Source organism: Ambystoma mexicanum, chromosome 10 (genome assembly GCF_040938575.1).
Source record: "Ambystoma mexicanum isolate Mex_15411 chromosome 10, UKY_AmexF1_1, whole genome shotgun sequence".
NCBI lineage: Eukaryota > Metazoa > Chordata > Amphibia > Caudata > Ambystomatidae > Ambystoma > Ambystoma mexicanum.
Window position 1 is genome coordinate 887,371,687 of NC_090932.1, and position 19,819 is coordinate 887,391,505.

At 44.4% G+C, this 19,819-nt stretch overlaps 1 protein-coding gene across 5 annotated transcripts in view; it reads right to left on the reverse strand.

Moving 5' to 3' along the window:
• The window catches only part of SENP5 (SUMO specific peptidase 5), a 362,099-nt gene that overhangs the window by 260,800 nt on the left and 81,480 nt on the right, over positions 1-19,819 (reverse strand). For all 5 annotated transcript variants that reach the window (XM_069618625.1, XM_069618622.1, XM_069618626.1 and 2 more), the window contains exons 5-6: positions 16,000-16,105; positions 15,756-15,903 (exon numbers count right to left, since the gene is read on the reverse strand). In XM_069618625.1, coding sequence (XP_069474726.1) covers positions 15,756-15,903; positions 16,000-16,105 — 254 coding nt within the window. The remainder of the gene's footprint in view (positions 1-15,755; positions 15,904-15,999; positions 16,106-19,819) is intronic.

Consider the following 19,819-nt stretch of genomic DNA (forward strand, 5'->3'; position numbering starts at 1 on the left):
GCCGGTCTGTGCTGCTAAAATTAGTTCTTCAAATGGTAAGCACACAGTGGTCTAAATCACAATGCCAAGGAGACCTGTTAAATCCATGCAAGACGTCCTCAAGATAAAAACATCTTGCTCCACCAACGTACTCCACTACAGAGACAGCCCATTATATTCTGATCGGGATAACTGCATTATGAGCTTATGATGGAGTTTTAATTAAAACAAATTTAAAAAGCCAAGAGTGGAAAAGCATTTCCATGGGTTGCGTTTTGATCCTTAGTTACGTAATACTAGAAGTGTTTATGGAGCACAAGGCAGTGGATAAGTGTGGCTTCCCAGCACTAAAAATTGAGAACTTATTGCTTTTTAGAGGGCGCACACTTCTGCAATGAGAAGGAAGGAATAGAACACTGATACTGCACTCTATTCAGAAGTAAATCTACAGATGAGATTAATCAGAGGGAGGGGTGTAAAGCAGAACAGGCCTAACAGGCAGACTGGGGTATCTGTACCAACAAAAGGTAGCCCCCCTTAACCATGAGCTGAATAAACCTTAAGAACTACGTCTAAGAGTTTATATGGACAAGCGCTTCCTCCACCGCCCAGAGTATCAGGGGTAGTTCTTCCCTCGTCCTTAATCCTGTCCTTGAATAGTCTGGTATAGCAGGCTTGGATTTCTCGACATCATTCTCCCCCCCAAAACAAATCAACTCCCCCCCCCCCCCCACTGTCAGTGGCAGTGGTTTAGTAAAGGTATTCTTGAGTGTTAAGCAAGATTGTATGCAGTACCCTTTGGGTGCACTACAATAAACTTGACCTCCTGGCAATAGGGACCCAACCTATGGTACAAGTCTGAACTACACAGGTTGGTAGTGTGGTCGAGCAGCCAGGCTCATCTTAAGAGTGGTTAATGTGAGCAGTAATGTTGTGACACAGTTTCACAATACAGTTATCCAAATACACACTTATACTCCAGGTTTCTTGATAAAGCAATTTATTTCAGTCAGTTAGGTAAGCCTTCTCTACAAAGGGAGCAAAACATGTAATACTTAAATATACTTTTCTTTTTAAACACACTTTCTCTAAATCAGATGATTCCCATTGGGGATGGCACACAGACACATCCTACACCCTAAGGTGACTTAAATAGCTAGGACACTAGTCATGGATTTATCACTGGTACATTTCGAGCAATACTGAGTTTGGCGCAAAATATATAGAATAGAGAAATACAACAAAGGGTAAGAAATAAGTCAGAAACAGATAAGTACTTTTAGAAACTTTCCAATACAGAGTAAATTAACCCTTTCCTGGGGAAAGAGTACACCGAGTCAGAGGTAAGAAGAGTCATTATGGGAGCCAGGACAGCCAATGTTAATTGCACAACGTCAAGGGGGACTGAAGATCCTCTTTGCAGGTAGGTAGAAAGTCTTACACAATGTTTGTAGAAATGTTTGTAGAAAATAAGAACACTTGAAGGTCCACAAGCTGGGAGGCTTGTGAGGGGCAAAGCTTTAGCAACTCTGCAAGGTAAACAAGACCGGTCTCAACTGAGAGCAAGCAAGGCTACACAACAAGAGGTAAGTTCTTACACCGTAAAGTACCTCTGGTTAGAAGAAATGATTCCAGCCGGCTTTTGTTCCTGTGCAGCTCTGCAGATCCTTTTGTTCCTGAGCCCGAGTCGTGGGGACAAGAGGGAGGACGTCTGGGGACTCCTGCTCTGCAATGGGACGGTCAGCGGCAGCAATGGGCAATTCAGTGGTCCTGTCTCAGCTCCTCGCGTCTGATAGCAAATAGCAACACTGCGGTTCTCGGATACCATTTCAGACTTTCCTTGCTTCTGGGGTCCAGCACTCGGTTGAGGTGGCTCAGGTTTGGTCAGTCCTGCAACAATGAAATCCGTAGTATCTTCCCAACACTCGGGTCCGACTAAAGCAATGCACACAATCTGGTGTTCCTCTCCCTGGCTCTTCGGTTCCAGCACCAACAGCAGTGGAAATACAACCAGCTTCGAGAGGATGTCCAGACAGGCTTACTTTTTGAGTTGATTGGTCCCACCAACTCAAAAAGGGAGAAGTCGTCCTTGCAGGACTTCTCTAGTCGAGGCAAATTCAGAGCTTCAGTACAGCAGCAAAGCTTCACTGAGCAAACCAACAGTCCAGGAGTTGCAGCAGGCGTCCCTTCCAAGTTCTTCAGATTCCTTTGTCCAGTGGTCGAGACTGCCTTCCAAGCCAAAAGGCCTCGCCTTTTATCCAGGTTTCTCCCATTCATTCCAGCCTAGCTGTGAATCACACAGCGGGGTGGCTGACCTTGCCGGATAGCCAGCCGGCCAATCACTTTGGGTGCATTCCTGTAACCAAGGGGATTAAGCACAGGGAGTTTTGGGCACCTCACTTACTTCCTGCCCCTGCCAGGCATACTGGAGCCAGAGGCGGGCTTCACTCGTGAATCCCGCCAAAGACAAAACTAACAAAGAGACCAAACCTAAAACTCAAGAAGGCCCTTTCCAACAAAAACGACATAAAAAGAAGACCGGGGCCATTTTGACGAAATGGGCACCCATGGGTGCCTTACTGTGGCTTCGAATGCAGCCTGCAGTAAAAACACAAAATGATAGTAAAAAGTAAACCACTGCCACCAGCCATTGATTGCAGAAAGGGTAACATAAAAATGTTACATGAGAAACTAGATAAAGGGGATACTAAATAACCGTCCCAGCACCCTATTGTAAGATGGTGAGTGCTGGGTCTAGTTGCAAAATGCAAGTAAAGTCAATTTCACTGCTCTTGGAAACAGTAGTTCATCCAAGAGAAGGTAATTAAACCTTTGGGAAATCTAAGAGACTTCCCTGTGCCACTGCACTGAAGGTGCTGTGGGACACAATGCAAAGATGATGCCTAGGGAGTTTGTCAGACTCCAAAGTCAAAAAGACACAGAAAATGAATCGCATACAAATTACATGAGAGATTAAAAAGTCCAGCAAAAGAGCTGGGGGTCTAAGGTAGAAGGGAATTGGCACATTTCTGAGAATTCTCCCCAACATTGAGCATGGATATCTTGCTGCCTGACTTTAGGGGGAGTGTTTCTTGTCCGTCCTTCCGGCTCCCCCAAGCCTTTCCATCTGCTGGGGTTGATTTGTTGCAGTACTCTTCCACCGTGTTACGCCATTCACTGCCAGGTGCACTGTAAGCCCTTCTTTACCTTCCCTCCTCCCCTGTTCGCCTCCCAGCCCTCAGCCAAATCGAGATTTTTTTCTGTGGCCCTCCTTTAGTCTTGACTGAAGGGCAGCCCCTAATGCCCCTTGTGGCGAAGGACCCAGAGGCAAAGGGCAGCTTCCATAGAAGCAGCTTCAGATGGTGTCTGCTGGTGTCAGCAGGGAAAGCAAGAAGCCTGCAGCAGTCAACCTGCTGCGACCAACCAGGTAGGTGCAGTGGGGTTAGAGGGGGGAGCAATCACTGCCCCCCACTAAACTGACCCACCCCTCAAATTACTCCTATTTTCTCTTACCACACCACCCATAAGCATTTCAGTTAATTGTATTGTTTAACCATTCCTTCTCCCTCTAGGAAAATCGCATTTTGCATTGCTGCAGTGTTAGAATTGGGCCTTTTTCCCTCTTCTGTGAGGGTTAAATCTGGGTGTTCTCAGTGCGTTGTCTCCCCGCTGCCGCCCCCCCCCCATTCCCCTGCCCTTGCTGGTCCTGCATTCCCCTGTGGTGTTACCTGCTTGTGCCTCCTGCGCGCCAGTCTCCCCCTCCGGTGCTTCCTGTGGTGCGTGGCTCTGGCCTGCGGTTCTCTTACTCTCCCCTCTTGCCACCTCGCACCCTCTGGTACTCTCAATCGCTCCCATCTTCTCAAACTGCTACTCTATCTCCTATCCCCCTACTAAATCTGGAAGAAAAAGGGTTGACGCATCGCCAACCCAGGCCTTCCCATCGCAGATACCTACACCAGCGCCTCCTCCAGACAGACTCTCACCAACATCCTCTGTCATTCCGTCTGCAGACCTATGGACCCCCTCATATGGTCTATGGTCACTCCTTTCTCCTCCTGTCCTATTAGTCACACCTCTGGCCTACTTCCAATCCTCCAAGACCATCATCAATGTCTATTTAAATGGTACTGTCATAGTACAGGGCCCTCAGCCCAATCTCCTCCTTGATAGGAGTCCCTGCGTCTTAACTTCCTCCGTTCTCCTGCTACTCCTACCACCCCTCTGGCTCCTCTGCCACCTCCAGCCTCCTCTTCTGGTTCCGCTCTGGCACTCCCCCTCTAGCTCCTATACACTGCAGTCTACTTGGCTCTGCCCACTCTCTGGACCCTCTGCCGCTTCCGTTGATTGTACCTCAATTCTGTACCCCAGCCTTGAAGTCTTTTCATAGTGATAACCTGTTACACGTCGCTACTTTCAAATCTTGCTCTGCTGTCAAACACTCCTCTGACATCTGCCGCCTTCTCAAAGACCTGGACTGCTGCATACCTCTCGTATCAAACTCTTCCCCAACGCAGCCATTTCATCGCGCTCCTGCACCCAAACATAGCACATCACAATCCAAATGCAAACTGGACAACTCCCCAGCTGTAATCAAAGGTGACCTTATTAATGCCAGATCACTGCCGGCCCATGCACTAGATATTGCGGATTACATGACCTTGACTTTATAGCAATCAGAGACCTGGCTCCATGCCACATCAGGACCTTCTCTCGCCCTTGCCATCCCTGACAAATATTCCATCATCCGGCATGACCAAGATTCCAACCTATCTATAGGCAGGGTCATCACCTTTATTTATAAAACTTCACTTTGCTTAAGGGTCATCGCCAACCAAACAATGCCCTCTGCAGAACTATCCATTAAACTACCAACTTCACCATCCCGCACTATCACCATCCACCTCATTTACCGACCCCCTGACGCCACTACTACATTCGAAGACGATCTCACTACTCCTATCTACCAACATCAAAACGGAATTCAGGTTATCCTTTTGGGTGATCTTAACATGGGCTTTCAGGACCCAAAGACTATCTCGGACACAATCACTGGATTAGGATTCCTACACCGCATAACCGAACACACACACAAAGGCAGAACCCTTGACTGGTTAGCTGACCTTAGCGGTGACAAATATCCTGTCCAACACACCTTGCGCATGGTCAGGCCATCACCTCATTTCTTTCACCATAAAGGAAAATATCTAGCCCAAACAACAGATCCTGGCTCCACCCACGAGTAGCAGAAACAAACGCAATATAACAATGGAGAAACTATTGCCCCTACTTCAGCCAATTATCAACTCCTCAATGACACTCACGGATCCAACTGCCTTAGTAGACCTCTATAAATCACACTTTATTCAGTGCCATTAACACAATGGCACCACTAAAACTGCACAAATCTAAACCACGGGAGCACCTTAACTCATGGTACACCCCACTCCTCAGATCCCTACGGAAACTGAAAAGAAACGGAGGCGCTCTGGAAAAATATCCCTTCAATAGCCAACAGGGACAATTTCTTATTAGCTTCCCTCAATTATAAAGAAGCCATTGTCCAAGCCAAAAAAGAATTATAACGACGCATCACCAAGGCCAAATCTAGCACCAAGGAACTTTTCAACACCTTGAAACTATAATCTCCCGCCCCACCACTAGATACATATACCAAAGCTATTTCCTGGGTTACTAATATTCAGAAAGCTTTACAAGATAAAATTACAATGATCCAAATTATAATAGACTCTAAAAAACCTCCATATCTCCAATGCTTCCTCTACTCCTAATCCCATTACTCTAGGTCGGAATAGCCATAACCAATTTAACTTCTCCCCGCTCTCTATCAAAGAGGTCGAGGACATCACAAAACTAAAACCTAACTGCCACAGAGAAATCTGTCCTGCTTCGATCATTAAAGAGCCTGCGAAGGAACTTGCCCCCTTCATCACTTCCTTTATTAATGCTTCATTCAAATCCAGTACTGTACCCAATAACCTAAAAGATGCTTGGGTACTCCCACTCCAAAAAAAAAAAAAAAAAAAACTCTAGACCCAAATCCTTCCAATTACCGACCCATCACCACAGTACCTTTTCTGTTGCATATTCTGGACCGTGCAGCTTATCTGCAGATTCAACATCACCTTGAATCGAACAATCTTCTTGGTCTCAGACAATCAGGGTTTAGACATGGACTGAAACAGCGCTCATTGACCTTAAGACCCAAATTCAAGCCCTTAGAGACAAAGGCAATATGAACCTGCTCCTCTTACTAGACCCATCGGCAGCGTTCGACCTTGTGTACCGTAAAGTCCTCTGCAACCATCTAACAACTGATGCGCATTTCTCAGATGAAGCCAACGCTTGGATCCAGTCTTTCCTCAATAATCGATCTATGAGGGTCTTTGCAACTTCATCCTCCGTTGAACCAACGCCCATCACCTGCGGTGTTCCCTAAGGCTCTTGCGTGTCACCAACACTGTTCAAAGCCTATTTGATAACCTTGACTATTTGGGTGTCACCTATACCAATTACGCTGATGACACCCAAATACTCATCCCCATCACTGGTGACTATGCCATAGACAGCAAAATACTCAATGACATCTACCTCATACAAACCTGGATGGCCAAATATGGACTGTCTTAATGATAAGACAGTTGCTCCTCCTCTGATCCCCTACTAACCTGAACAAACTAGATGAAAAATTCACCTCCTTCAACACTGACGGAAACAATCGAAATCTCTAAGGATGTAAAAACCTTAAGCATTTACATTGACTCTGCTCTCTCATTAACAAGACAGGCATTTACATGGACTCTGCTCTCCCATTAACAAAACAGACCAACGCTATTGCTTCCTCATCTGCCGATACCTGCAAGCTAATTATGCTTGCAGACCAATCATAACTACGGCTAATTGCATCACAATAGCTAGAGCTTTAGTCCTCTCAAAACTGGACTATTGTAATGCACTTTATTTAGGCACCACTCAACGGAACCTAAATGAGATGCAAGTGATACAGAATAATGCCATTAGGTCAGCTTTTAACATACTGAGATTACAACACATCTCTAAAACCAGATGCAACCTGAACTGGCGTCAAACTAAGAATTGCACTCAAAACCTTGACCCTCACTCACAAGTGTCTCGCCAATTTGGCACCTTAATACCTGCCCGTCTAACCGGAACCGCTCAGACACACTGCATTAAGATCCCCCGGTTCAATCTACAAAGAGCAGGAGGGATTAGCTTCCCCGTCCTAGCAGATAAAAGTTTGAACACTCTTCCCCTAACACCAAGATCTGACCCTTCCTACTATCTATTCAGGAAAAATGTTACGCTTTGACTACACGAGCAAGAAAGTAGCAAACCTTTATGACACTGCCTACCTTGGTTTTCCTCTGACAATGTAAATATTTTATGTTTAGTTCTGTACAAAATTTAACTACTGAAAAATTGCAGATTTTGGGTGCCAATCCCCGCCTGTGGCAATCCACCTTTCTGTTGCATCGCTTTGTTCCTGTTCAACTGTATATGTAACTTTTCTATGTTCCTGTTAAATTTAATTGTATATTTGTAACTCTGCAAACTGTAAGATCAGCGTTATATGATGTAACTTGTAGGTTAAGCGCCCAGGTACCTCAGGGCTTGGCGCACTCTAATGAATAAACTAAATACTTGCCTTTGCGGAAGACATCTCACTATCCCATCACTGGAGGCCAGACTTGTTCTCCTGGGTGACTTAAACTTAGGCTTCAACAATCCGACAGATGTCCACACACTCCCACTAGCGAAGTCTATAGAAGCCTTGGGTTTCTTCCAATGTATCCTGGAGCCCACCCACAACAAAGGCTGCACTCTAGATTGGCTTGCAGAACAGCAACATCAAGCTACTCTTCAATCTGCCATGCCCTTGGCCAGGCCACAATGTGATCTCATTCTCTATCCCCATGAGTAACCTAACCTCGCAGTTATCAATACTTCCAGCCACCCTTATGAGAAAGACCAAGAACATCACTCCTGCCACCATCCTCCCGCTAGTGAAGCCACTGGCAGCCTTCCAACCTTCCACTTATGCTACAGGAACCAATGACCCCTTTCAGCCAGACAAACCCAAACCTCCAGCTCACGTAAACACCTGGTTCACCACTAGTCTTAAAACCATTCACATTACAAAGCGAGCAGCTGAAATAACCTGGAAAAAAAGATCCCTCAGACACCAACAAAGCCCACTTCACACCTTATCAAACCAAAAAAAGGCCATACTCAAGTGAAAAGGTCCTCCTACAACAAAAGAATTGTCAACGCGAATTCAGGCTATAGAAAGCCATTTGCTATACTGTGCAAACGAGAGTCGCCAGTTGCCCCTCCTGCAAGTTATCTCAAAGAAGGTACCTGGTGCGCAAATATCCAAAATGCTCTACTGGACAAAACATCTTCACTCTAAAATTATGACCAATGGAACACCTGCAGTGCCAACTCTAGCGCCCCCAGACTATCTTAGCCAGCCGTTCAAATTCTCCCTGGTTTCTGACCTTGAAGTTACTAAAATCATCAAAGGCCTAATACCTTCTAAATGTGAAATCGACATATGCCCGTCCTCCGTCATCAAAGACTGCACTGTCGAACTAGCCCCATTCACTGCCTCGCTCATCAACACCTCATTTACCACCGGCACAGTGCTCACCAACGTGGGTCCTCCCCCTCAAAAAACCAACACACAACCCTAGCATCCCCACTATCGCCCACCACAACTGTCCCCCTTCCTGCTTTACATTTTAGATAGAGCAGTGTACTTCCAGATCCAACAATACCTTAAAACCTACAATCTTCTAGGATTGTGCAAATCTGGCTTCCGTCCTGGCCACGGAACTAAATTTGCTCTTCGCGACCTAAAAATACAAATGGCCGAATCTAAAGATAATTGCAAACTTGCCCTTCTCCTCTTGCTCGACCTCTTAGCTGCTTTCAATTTGGTGAATCACAAAACCATCACCTTGCCTCAGCAGCCCACTTCTCCCCCAAGGCAATAACCAGGATTGACTCATTCTTGTCCAATAGAACCATGAGAGTCGTCTCAATGTCAGCAGTGGCCCTCGCTGCCCCAGTCTCCTGTGGTGTCCTCCAAGGCTCCTGCGTCTCACCAACGCTATACCACATTTTAAAAACACCTCTGACCTAGACGCAATAGATATCTTCTACACCAACAATGTGGACGGTACCCAAATCCTCCTTCCATATTAGGCAATTACAACACGGACTCTAATTCACTGAACATAATCTACCAAAGTATCCAGGAAAGCCCTGCACTCGCTGTGCCTTAACGATGAGAAAACAGAGTTGCTGCTCATCGGATCTCAAAATCGCCTAAACAGTGACAGAGCCTACACACCATTTACCATAGACGGCAACTCCATCCCAGTCTCTAAAGTCATCAAAACCATGGGGTATACCTGGACACATCCCTAACTTTACCTAGACTGGTTGTCCTCAGCCTACAAAAACAAATGCATCAATGCCGGAAGACCGATCCTTTCCACAGACGGCTGCATTCATTTGTTTTTTATAATGTGCCCAATACCGGACCGAGTTTAGTTTTTAAGCGCGGATCCGGGATTCGAATCTCTGTTGCTCTGTGTGGTCTTGCTTCCAAGACCAGCGCGTTGCCCCGGTGCTATCCTCCGTTCACATTACATTAGAAAGAGCACTAGATTATTGCAATGTCCTTTTTGCAGAAACCACCACAGCCAATTTAAAACACTACAGGTGAAACAAAACAATGCCCCGAGAGGTGTGCTGAATATCCCCAAAAAAGAACATCTTCGCGGCTAGAAGTGTCCATTGGCTACCTTTATGCGAGCAAATCCAATACACTGCCCCTAGATAACCATCTAATACATTGAAGCAATTGCAATCGAACAGACGTTCCACCCCAGATTCAAACTACAAAAACCAGGGGCCGCTATTTCTCTGCAGCAGCAGCAAAATATTGGAGCGCCCTACCTACTCATCCAAGGGCCAAAACTTCCCTCTGGTCCTTCGGTAAAGGCCTGAAAACCTGTCTTCTACAATATGTATAACGACCACTATGCTTTTCTCCCTGTAGTATGCACTATATGTATCTTTAAGCCTTTAAATAGACTATTATCCTTGTGTCCGTACTATGTTAAGGCTAACTGCACTTTCTGTAACCAAATGACGACAAAATAAATATCCTCGGAACTATAAACTAGAAATGATTTTGGATGTCATTTGCCCAACTGCAGGGTATTTGTATTGTATTTACTTGGTAGTTCAGTATTTTGGCATAGCATTCTGTCAAATACAAAACACTGAGAACTGCACAAAAGGGTATGCAGTCAATTAGTATTGTGCCTTTACATAGCTACAATGATTGTATAGGTAAGTCGGAGCCCATTGGTCATGGGGTAATACAATGGTATGAATAAAGTGGAACCTTGTTAACAAGGGGAACATGCACAAGGCATTGGGCCAGTATGTGTACAGGTGCAATTTACATTTGTTTGGCATCTAGGTAGGCATGGTGGTCAGGAGAAGAGATAGGCAGAGTGGGTGGGGATAAATATGCCCATTTGCAGTCTAGCATATGGTTCATGGGCTTGAGTAGTTCCATATAAAGGAATGCATATGGGTGGTTTGGGGCAGCCTAGTGATGGGCAACCAGTAGTGTTAAGATTTAGGAGGCGACCCATAGTGGTGGGTTGTGTTGCGGCACACAACTTGGTGGGTGGTGGTGTGGGGATCCATTTCATCAAACTTTGAGAAATTCTAAAATGGTAAACTCTTGCATATATGTGTTAAGGGAGTTTTCCTAAAGTCTACCGGGGGTGGGGAGTGCTTTAATAAAACTATTGCTTGGTATACAGGGCCCATATTCTAGTCTTTACTGCAAGGTTTTGGTAGTATGGCAGCGCAGGGAGGCTTAACTTAGGCGGGAGATGTGAGCTGTATGTTAGTACAATGAACTCAGTACATACATAATTGTAGTTCTAGTAAAATAGATATGTATTGTATATACATAAGGTAAAGTTAGATGAGTAGGTACTACGTTAGCTAATCAACCAACACAATTGAAATCACATGCAATACCTTCAGGCGAGTATATCAATAGAAAATCACTCATATCATGAACACAGTTCAATGGTAAAAAAAGTCACTTGCTATAGCAACTCAGAAAACGTTCTGTTGTAGGAACAAAAAGGTTATTCAACACCAACAATAGCAGTTCAATACTTTAAAACACTTGCAATACTTTTCAGAGGCCTCATTTAGCAGTACATCTCCCGCAGTACACGGTCAACCATGCCATCCTGCTCAACCGTCTCCGTGATAACCTGGGCATCACTGGTCAGGCTCTGGCGTGGCTGACCGCTTTCCTTTCCAATCGATCCTCCCAGGTCCAACTGGGGTCCTTCCTCTCCGACATCTCCCCAGGGATCCCCTAATCTCACTCCCTGGCTGTTCAACCAGTATCTGGCACTCCTTGCCCACCGCATCGCCGCTCTCTGCCCCAACTTTCAGTGCTATGCGGATGATAACCAGCTCATTTTCAGGATACCCTCGGCCTCCTCCTCTCCTTCCCTCAACTCTGACTGTCTGTCTGCTATCCAGGAATGGTGTGCCACCAATGACCTCTGCCTTAATGCCAGTAAGACTGAGATTCTACTCATCGGCACACCCACTCCCTCCTTCCCTGCAGCTCTCTGGCCAGCCTCTCTTGGCCCTCTTCCTGCTCCTACCTGCAAGGCAAAAAACCTCGGGGTCAGCTTCGACTCCACACTCTCCTTCTCTCCTCATATATCTGACGTCTCTAAGAAGTCACACTACCAGCTGCACCTCCTCAGAGGTATTCTTCCCTTCCTCTCCTTACCCCAGAAGCTCACTGTCTCCCGAGCACTGGTTCTCTCAAAGCTGGACTACTGTAACAGTCTATCTTAATCTGCCTGCATCCACTCTCCACCCTCTGCAACTCATCCAGAACAGGACTGCAAGACTTGTCCTTGGCCTCAAGCCCAGGGGCCGTATCTCTCCAGGACTGAAATCTCTACACTGGCTCCCAGTGGCTGCGAGGATTAAGTTCAAAACCCTCTGCATTGTCCACAAGGCCTGCTGGGGCCTGGGGCCTGAATACCTTCAACTCTCTCTTCCTATATATCTTCCTTCCCGAGCCCTTCGCTCATCCGTCTCCAACTCCCTCAGGGTCAGCCGCTTCTCGAAGCAACGAGCTGGGGGTAGATCTCTCTCCGTGGCAGGGGCCTCCCTCTGGAACAGCCTTCCTGCCTCCCTGAAACTTGAGGAGAACCATCTCTGGTTCCGGAAGCACCTCAAAACCTTCCTTTCTGCTTCTGCTTTCTCTCTCCCTCTCCCCTGCTAAATTCTTCACTGAAACTGCACTGAATCTGCAACTGGGCCACTCTCACCGACCTCGGTACTGGGCCCAGCCACTCTCCACTTGCACTGCTTCGCTGGCAACCCCTGCACTGCGGGTCTGTCTCTGTATCCCTAAAGCCTCCCCTCCCAGCACTTGTCTGCACTTACCTTGCACTTGCCACCAGCTGGCCCTATTTTATTTATTTTATTCTACTTACCTTGTGCTGCACTTTCCCCCCCCTCCCCTTCCCCTTCCCCTTCCCCTTGCACTTTTTCCCTTCCCCTTACCCCTGCACTTGCGCAATCTAAATGACACCTGGCCTAGTAGGATCGTTGTCTGTCTTCCCCTTGTTCCCCCCTCCCTGCCTCGTCGCGCCTTGAAACACTTGTGTATAGGCGTGTTACAAATGCCATATCATATCATATATCTAGGTAAAAGTTAAGGCCGGATTGGAAGTAAAGCAGGTAAGGCACAGCAGCAGAAAATGCAAAGTTCCAGAGTATACTTCTATTACAGGTTAGTAAAATGCTTTTTTGGGTCAAAAAAGGTTTCAAGCACCTTGGGAAAGGCTCTCGATGAGCACACAAGCATTAGTCCTGGGCGAAAACCTAAACACCACAATCAGCACTTCAGCAACAAAGGAGCGACATAACTTGGACTTATGTACTACCACTAGTCCCACAGTACCCGTGCTGGCGATTGGGCCGGATCACAGATCCGGCACCAGAGGTGTAACTGGATCTCTCGATCAGGCCAGAGTCAGCTGCCCCAAACCTATGCTCTGCGCCTGGGTAAAAGAAAGTTTACATATGCAGCAATGTTCCATGCTCAATGCAAAAAATGTGGTTGGCTTTGCATAAACTTGGGACGGAACCTTTAAGATCCGACAGCTTTTGGTTAAGCTTATTTTAGTTGCACACTCTGCATCTGCTGCCCCCATCGCGATATGGGGAGCACCGGCTAGGGTCAACCCCTATGCCCCCATTCCAAATGTGGTTTCCTGCTCTGGCCGCTTGTGCTGAACGCGCAGGAACGTTTCAAAATATACGCGCGCAGTGGAAAAGTGCCTCGCGTGCTAAATCTTCTCGGCACCCTGCGGGTGGGCTGCCGCACAGGCTGCCATGTGTGCGGGGTGTTATGGGCTGGGCACCTGGCGATCACCCAGGACATCTGTGCAGGGCGTGAACAACTCGGGCGATTGACTGCTACAGGTTTCAGTTCTTTAGCAGTTGTAGTACCCAAAGCCCTACTCTATTTTTAACATAAAAGCACCTTTAGTGCCAGGTCCTTTACTTTTACCATGGTTAACTTTATAAAGTGGGGTCATGAGATCATATTTTGGGAGCACCAGCGGCATGGAAGTGTTTTAAAGTGGAATTGATATATAGTTTGTAAAAGAAGCAGCAAAGAAATTGCGCGGTTTTAAACTATTATTTTGGACATTTCCTTTGATCAGAGGTCAACTGCCAATTCTGCACCCTCTAAACCCCGACTCCTAGGACACCACCCCAAACTCTGCCTCCCCCCACCCTTGTGGGATCCCCAACCAATTTTCTTTCCATTTCCACCACTGCACACAGTACAGAGTTATGAAGATGCAGCAGCAGTGGACCCGGTCTCCTTTTCCTTGGTCGTGGTGACGATAGGAGGGGCTCCAACATCTGTATGCAGTTTTGGTGCCTTTTTATGGATACCAAGAGTGAAAGTTTACCGCCTGGTCAATAAGCCTTGATATTCGGTCCTGTACTCTGGTGAGGGGATCTTGTCTCCGGAGGTCCAGCAGGAGTCCACCAAAGTTCTGGGAGGATTCGTATACGGAAAGACAATGCACTGCAATATGGTTGAGGTACCAGGGTATCGGAGGTTTGCAGGCCAGGAAGGTCACAGCACGGGATGGGATGGCTTGTCTTGCAGGTCGACTTATGGCTAGTTGGTCCCACCAGCCAAAAGGGAAGGCGGAGTCCTCTTTGGAGATCCTCTGTTGACTTGAAAACTGGGTCAGGACAGCAGTGGTATCTTCGTGGTTGCTAGAAGGAGCTTGAAGGCGTCTCTGGTCGTCTTCGGTTCTGTTCCAGTGGTCAAGTTGCCTTCTGCCTCCGAACCTTCACCTTTATCAGGATTTCACACTTGTCTGCAAACTCTCCATGCAGTTTACATAAGGGAGTGGGATGAGGAAAGCCAGCCAGTCCCCACCCACAGTGTAAACTGGTCACTCTTAAGCAAACCATTAGACAAAGAATAGAAGAGTTTTGGGATTCGCCTTAGCTTCCGTTCCTTGCAGACACACTGAAGCCTTGGCGAGCTACCCAAAGGGTTCCCTCTGAAGACCAAACTCAAACCAGGACCTCCCCCACTGTGAATGGTAGAACTACCAAGAAAGTAAAAGCACAAAAGACATGGCGATAAAAAGCAAGAAGCTACCGTTTTGGGTCAATGGTGACTCTTCTGTGCATCACTGCAGGTGTGGTGACAGCCTGCGGGTAAAAATTTGAACAAAAGTCGGTAAAACATATCCACTGCCACCAGCCATAAATGTATACTTGCTACTGTAACAGAAATGTTACAGGATCAGTGAAAAAGGGAATACAAGGTAACCCTTCAGCACTCCAGAGGGTGGTGCGTGCTGATCCCACAAAAGGAAAAGCTAAGAATGATAAAAAGTATCCCCTAACCTTGAGAACAGCAGTTCTTAAATAAAATAAATATAAAAATGAGAGCCCGCAGGGCTCCCAGTGCATAAAAGGTGCTGTATGCTGTGGAGGAAAGCTAGACTCCATAAAGCAAAGTAAAAATACAATGAACAGGGTTCCCATGGTCCGAGCATAAAAAAGGGGAAAAAGGCTCCCCTCATTCAGGAAAACAAGAAAACGGCACAGAAGTCCAGCAAAAAGTGCTGGGGGTCTCGCAGGTAGAGGGGATTTGGCATAAAAAATTACAAAGCTCCCCAACACTATGAAAGGAGTGTCCTCTTGCTTCTTTGCTAGCTTGACTGATGCATGGCTCTTTGACGAGGATGCTCTAGGATTGGGTCTGCAACCTGCGCTTCTCCAGATGTTTTGGACTACAACTCCCAAGATCCCTCACCATTGACTATGCTGGCTAGGACTGATTTGTAGCTCAAAACAACTGGGGAGCCAAAAGTTGCAGACCCTTGTTCTAGGACAAGTAGCAAGGGCCAGATCCATATTAAGATTAGGAGCAAAACCATTATGCTTTTGGGAGAAAACAAAGCATCGCAGCTAGATTTGGTTATACCTTGACAGTACCTTCAAAGAGAACGGGTGGTTTGATTTCCAACCCTATTCAAGAACGACAGATTTTTATAAACAATCCGTTGAGTTTATGCAAAAATATATAAAACTAAGGAAACTTATTTGCGTACCTGATCATTAAGCCAGTTTTGGCCATCGAGAGTTGCCAGATCATCCATGTCCAGCATATGCTTATTATAGAACACCCGGAAATTGCACATTGCAACCTTTGTATGCTTTGCTCGATATTTCATAATCTCCTTTGTAATAAATGCTTTCCTGTAAAACAAACCTACAAGTGAACAGAACCACAAAGCAGGATGTTCTTAGAGCATAACACACAGGAATTTTGTTTTTAATAAATTGGTCACAAACCTGTTGGAAAAGTCTTCATTGAAAATGTCCTTTAACCTAGCCAGAACATCCCTTTCACTCAGTGGTATTAAACTTCCATATTTCTTCATAATCTCATTGAGGAAGCCTGTAAAACAAAGTTCAATTTCTTATATATATTTTTTTTTTTTTACAGTTTACAAGAAACTGTTACACTTTAGAACGAGTAAATAAAAATACGACCTAGTATACACGAGGTTATATCAACCTTGTTCAGAAATTGTGATAGTTAACCAAAATGTCCACAATATTTCCGCCCATATTGCCCCTCCATGTTGCTTCCCCCTCAGACATTATGCTCTTCCAACCTTGGAGAATTTCTTTATGAATGTTGTCAGAGCTATTAAGGCTTGATTAGAGGAGAGCATTAGCTTTACCCACAGGTGTTTGGTCAGGACCAGGGCGGTTGAATTTAACAAGCCCCCTCCCCCCACGCTCCCAAATGAAAGAGAAGGGCTGATCCAGGAAGAAGGGGCACTCTAGTACCAGATGGAACAATGATTCAAGTAAGTCTAAGCCACACATTCGGCACCCACACATATCGCTAGGTATGCCCAGTTTCGGCCCCATGGCTTCCAAGGCATTTAGGCAAAATTTAAAAGGTAGAGATTGCAATGTTTTTTGGAAGGGAACTTCTGCAAGTAGGATCTCAACTTGCGTAAAGGTGTAAACAAATTGTCATCTTTGACCAATATAAGAAAGGCTGTAGTCTTGGTCAATTTGTGGCGAGTCCCGAGTTGGTTTACTTGTTTTGAATTGTGTTGTGAGCAAGATGGATGTCCAAATATTGTGACTGCCCAATATTAATTGTAAGTTTTATGTTCCAGGTTGGATTATCCAAGTCACGCCAACATAATAGTTTATAAAGAAATCACTTTCAAAATTGTCGATTGGGAAGATTTATTCATTAGCTCTCTTTGTAATAAACTTGAACTGACAAACTGTTATTGCTTTATATGTAAAACTCTTATGCGAAAAACCTCAACACGTGTTTCTCCACTTGGTTCTCAGTGATTCATCAGAAGGGTTCACCTTTGATATTCATTAATTCCATGTCTGAGTCAAGGTGAAAAAGGACAAAAATATAATTTATCGAAATTACATAGTAAATGAAAAAACACATCAATTCCATTTTTTGCTATATCAGCTCAGGGGCAACATGCTCGTCTTGGAAGCAAGACGACAACGAGCACCACAGGTTCGATCCCCGCGTCCGTGCTTAGAAACCTCTGGGTATTAAGCGTGTAATAAATAAATCATATACTACAGTTTAGACTGCTGACAAATTGTAAAACGGACTCCCCCTAACTTGGGTGACTTAATTTGCTTGTCTGCGGGTTCTCTTTATTTCGGCGATTAGTCCCGTGAATAAGGGGATTATTATTTTATGCCACTCAATCTTGAGTAAAATAATATTCATAGTATCTAGGGATGCAGATTAACAATTCTTTGCAGAAAACAAAATGGTGTGTCTGATTGGATTTAATTGTCAAAGGATCTGCTATATGTTGCGTCCGCGTTGTTAAACGCAAATTCAAAATGGCTGCCTAAATACGTATTCACATGATGACGTCATTGCGTTAATTTTCGTGATCGAGTCATCACGTTTGCAAGCTATGCCGGCCATCTTGGGTTGGGCTCTAGGTTTTCCCTTGCTGCATAAAGCCAACTATAGAATATGCCTGGTTTCGATTATAGATCACAACCTTTAAATCGTACGGTGCTTGCTACTAATTTGGCAATAAATAGGAGGCTAAATAATTCAGCATTTTCTTTTGTCAGGGCACGCTTTCGTTTGCCAATTAGATATACAAATTAAATATCGTATGATCCAGCTAATATTGGTAAAATATTTTCTTTTTTCCTAAAAAACGTTAACATTTTATATATTGAAGAGTTCTCCAATGTAGTAAATTGTGTTCCAAATTGCATTTTACGATTAGATAGAAAGTCTCAAAAAAACAATTGAAAAAGTTTGATCACGTTTTCATGTGAAAGGATCGGTATGAATTTGGATTTTGGTTTTAGTGCAGTCTCTTCAGATAGATGAATTGGAATATATTTCTCTTCAGCAAAGCTCTGCACTGTATATACATAATCCTCTTGTAGATTTATGAGCATTATAGTGTCCTGCAAATGAGTTACTGTAAATTCTGATGGTAATTGGGGTTCATCTGGTTGCCTCTTGGTTACATGGATGTTTTCAAAATGTTTTTCAGTTTCAAACGTCTACAGCATTTGAAGAAGTCTAAATTTGTGTGGAAGTAATCCATTGTACATGAGGGGCTAATGGCTAAACCTTTATTTAAATCTGAGGTCTTTTGTAATGGGCATATTTGAAAGGTTAACCACTAGGTCTACCCATTGTAACCTAGCTTTTTTGATCTGGTCTGCATTCCTATTGCACTGCTTCCATGGTTTTGCAATGCCCCTCCTCCCCCTGTGAGTTTTCTTGATGTCAAAGTATGGTTCTATAGCGTCTTACTGAGAAGGATTGAAATTTGTTTGATAGTTTATTCTTGCATTTTTGTGTTTTTTAATTCTTCTGAAAAAGGACAATCAAATATAGTTGGGATTTGGACAGGTATGGTCTCTTGCTTAATTTCACCTTCACTAGTGAATTCTGCATCTGATGTCGAGGGGGGTGGAATAGATAATGTACCTAACTGCTTTGGTCCTTTTGCTATGTTTCTATAGGTTCTTTGATCATGTTTCTTTTGAAAATTGGTACGATAACAGAATGCTCACAGAGGACGAACACCAATACATGAAAAACCCATTTCCAATAATGGCAACAATATACTTTATTCCAACAATTCATGCAAAAAAACCTTCACAATTTCCCACCATGCAGACCAATAATTAATGCATAGGCTCTTTAACAGAACACATCGATCTACATTAACTTTAACAGAACACATCGATCTACATTTACAACCACTAGCCTCAAGTCTGGCCCCATACATTAGAGATACAAAACATGTAATAAAACAACTGGAACTTATATCCTGGGAACCCAACTTCAGACTAGTCACATTGGATGTAACATCCCTGTATACCAGTATACAACCTGAGAAGGGCATTGAAACAATACAATATTTTTTTAAAATCACAATCAATATACAATTCTCAAAACCAAATGATACTTGAGATGCTTGATTTTGCACTCAATATTTTCTGTTTTAATGATCAACCGCCAGAAACAACAGCTATGGGAGCTACATACGCCCCACCTTATGCAAGTCTTTTTATGTGGCATTTCGAGATGTAACATGCATGGCAACAGCCAGCATTTATCAACAATAAAAACATAGCCTATAGGGGCGGTCTATTGATTATATTCTCATCATTTGGGATGGAGACAAACCATCACTTTTACAATATGACAATTACCTGAATACTAATATATACAATATTCAATTGACACTGAATGAGAGCACAACAAGATTAAGTTTCCTAGATTTGGAACTGTATGTGGAAAACACTATTCAGACAACCCTATACATTAAAACGCACATCAGGAAATGGGGTACTCCATGCAAATAGTAACCATCTGAATCATATTGTAACCAACATTCCTTTTGGAGAGTTTTTGAGAATAAAAAAAAGGGAACTGCACACATAATGAGGAATTCCTGAAACGTGCAGAAATCATGACTGGTAAATTCCGACAAAGGCTATAAAGAGAAAAACCTAAAAACAACCTTTGAAAAAACCAAACTAAGGCCAAGAAAAGATCTACTTTCCAATACAATTGAACAACATTCTGATAAACCAGCTTAAAAAAATAAATAAATAAAAA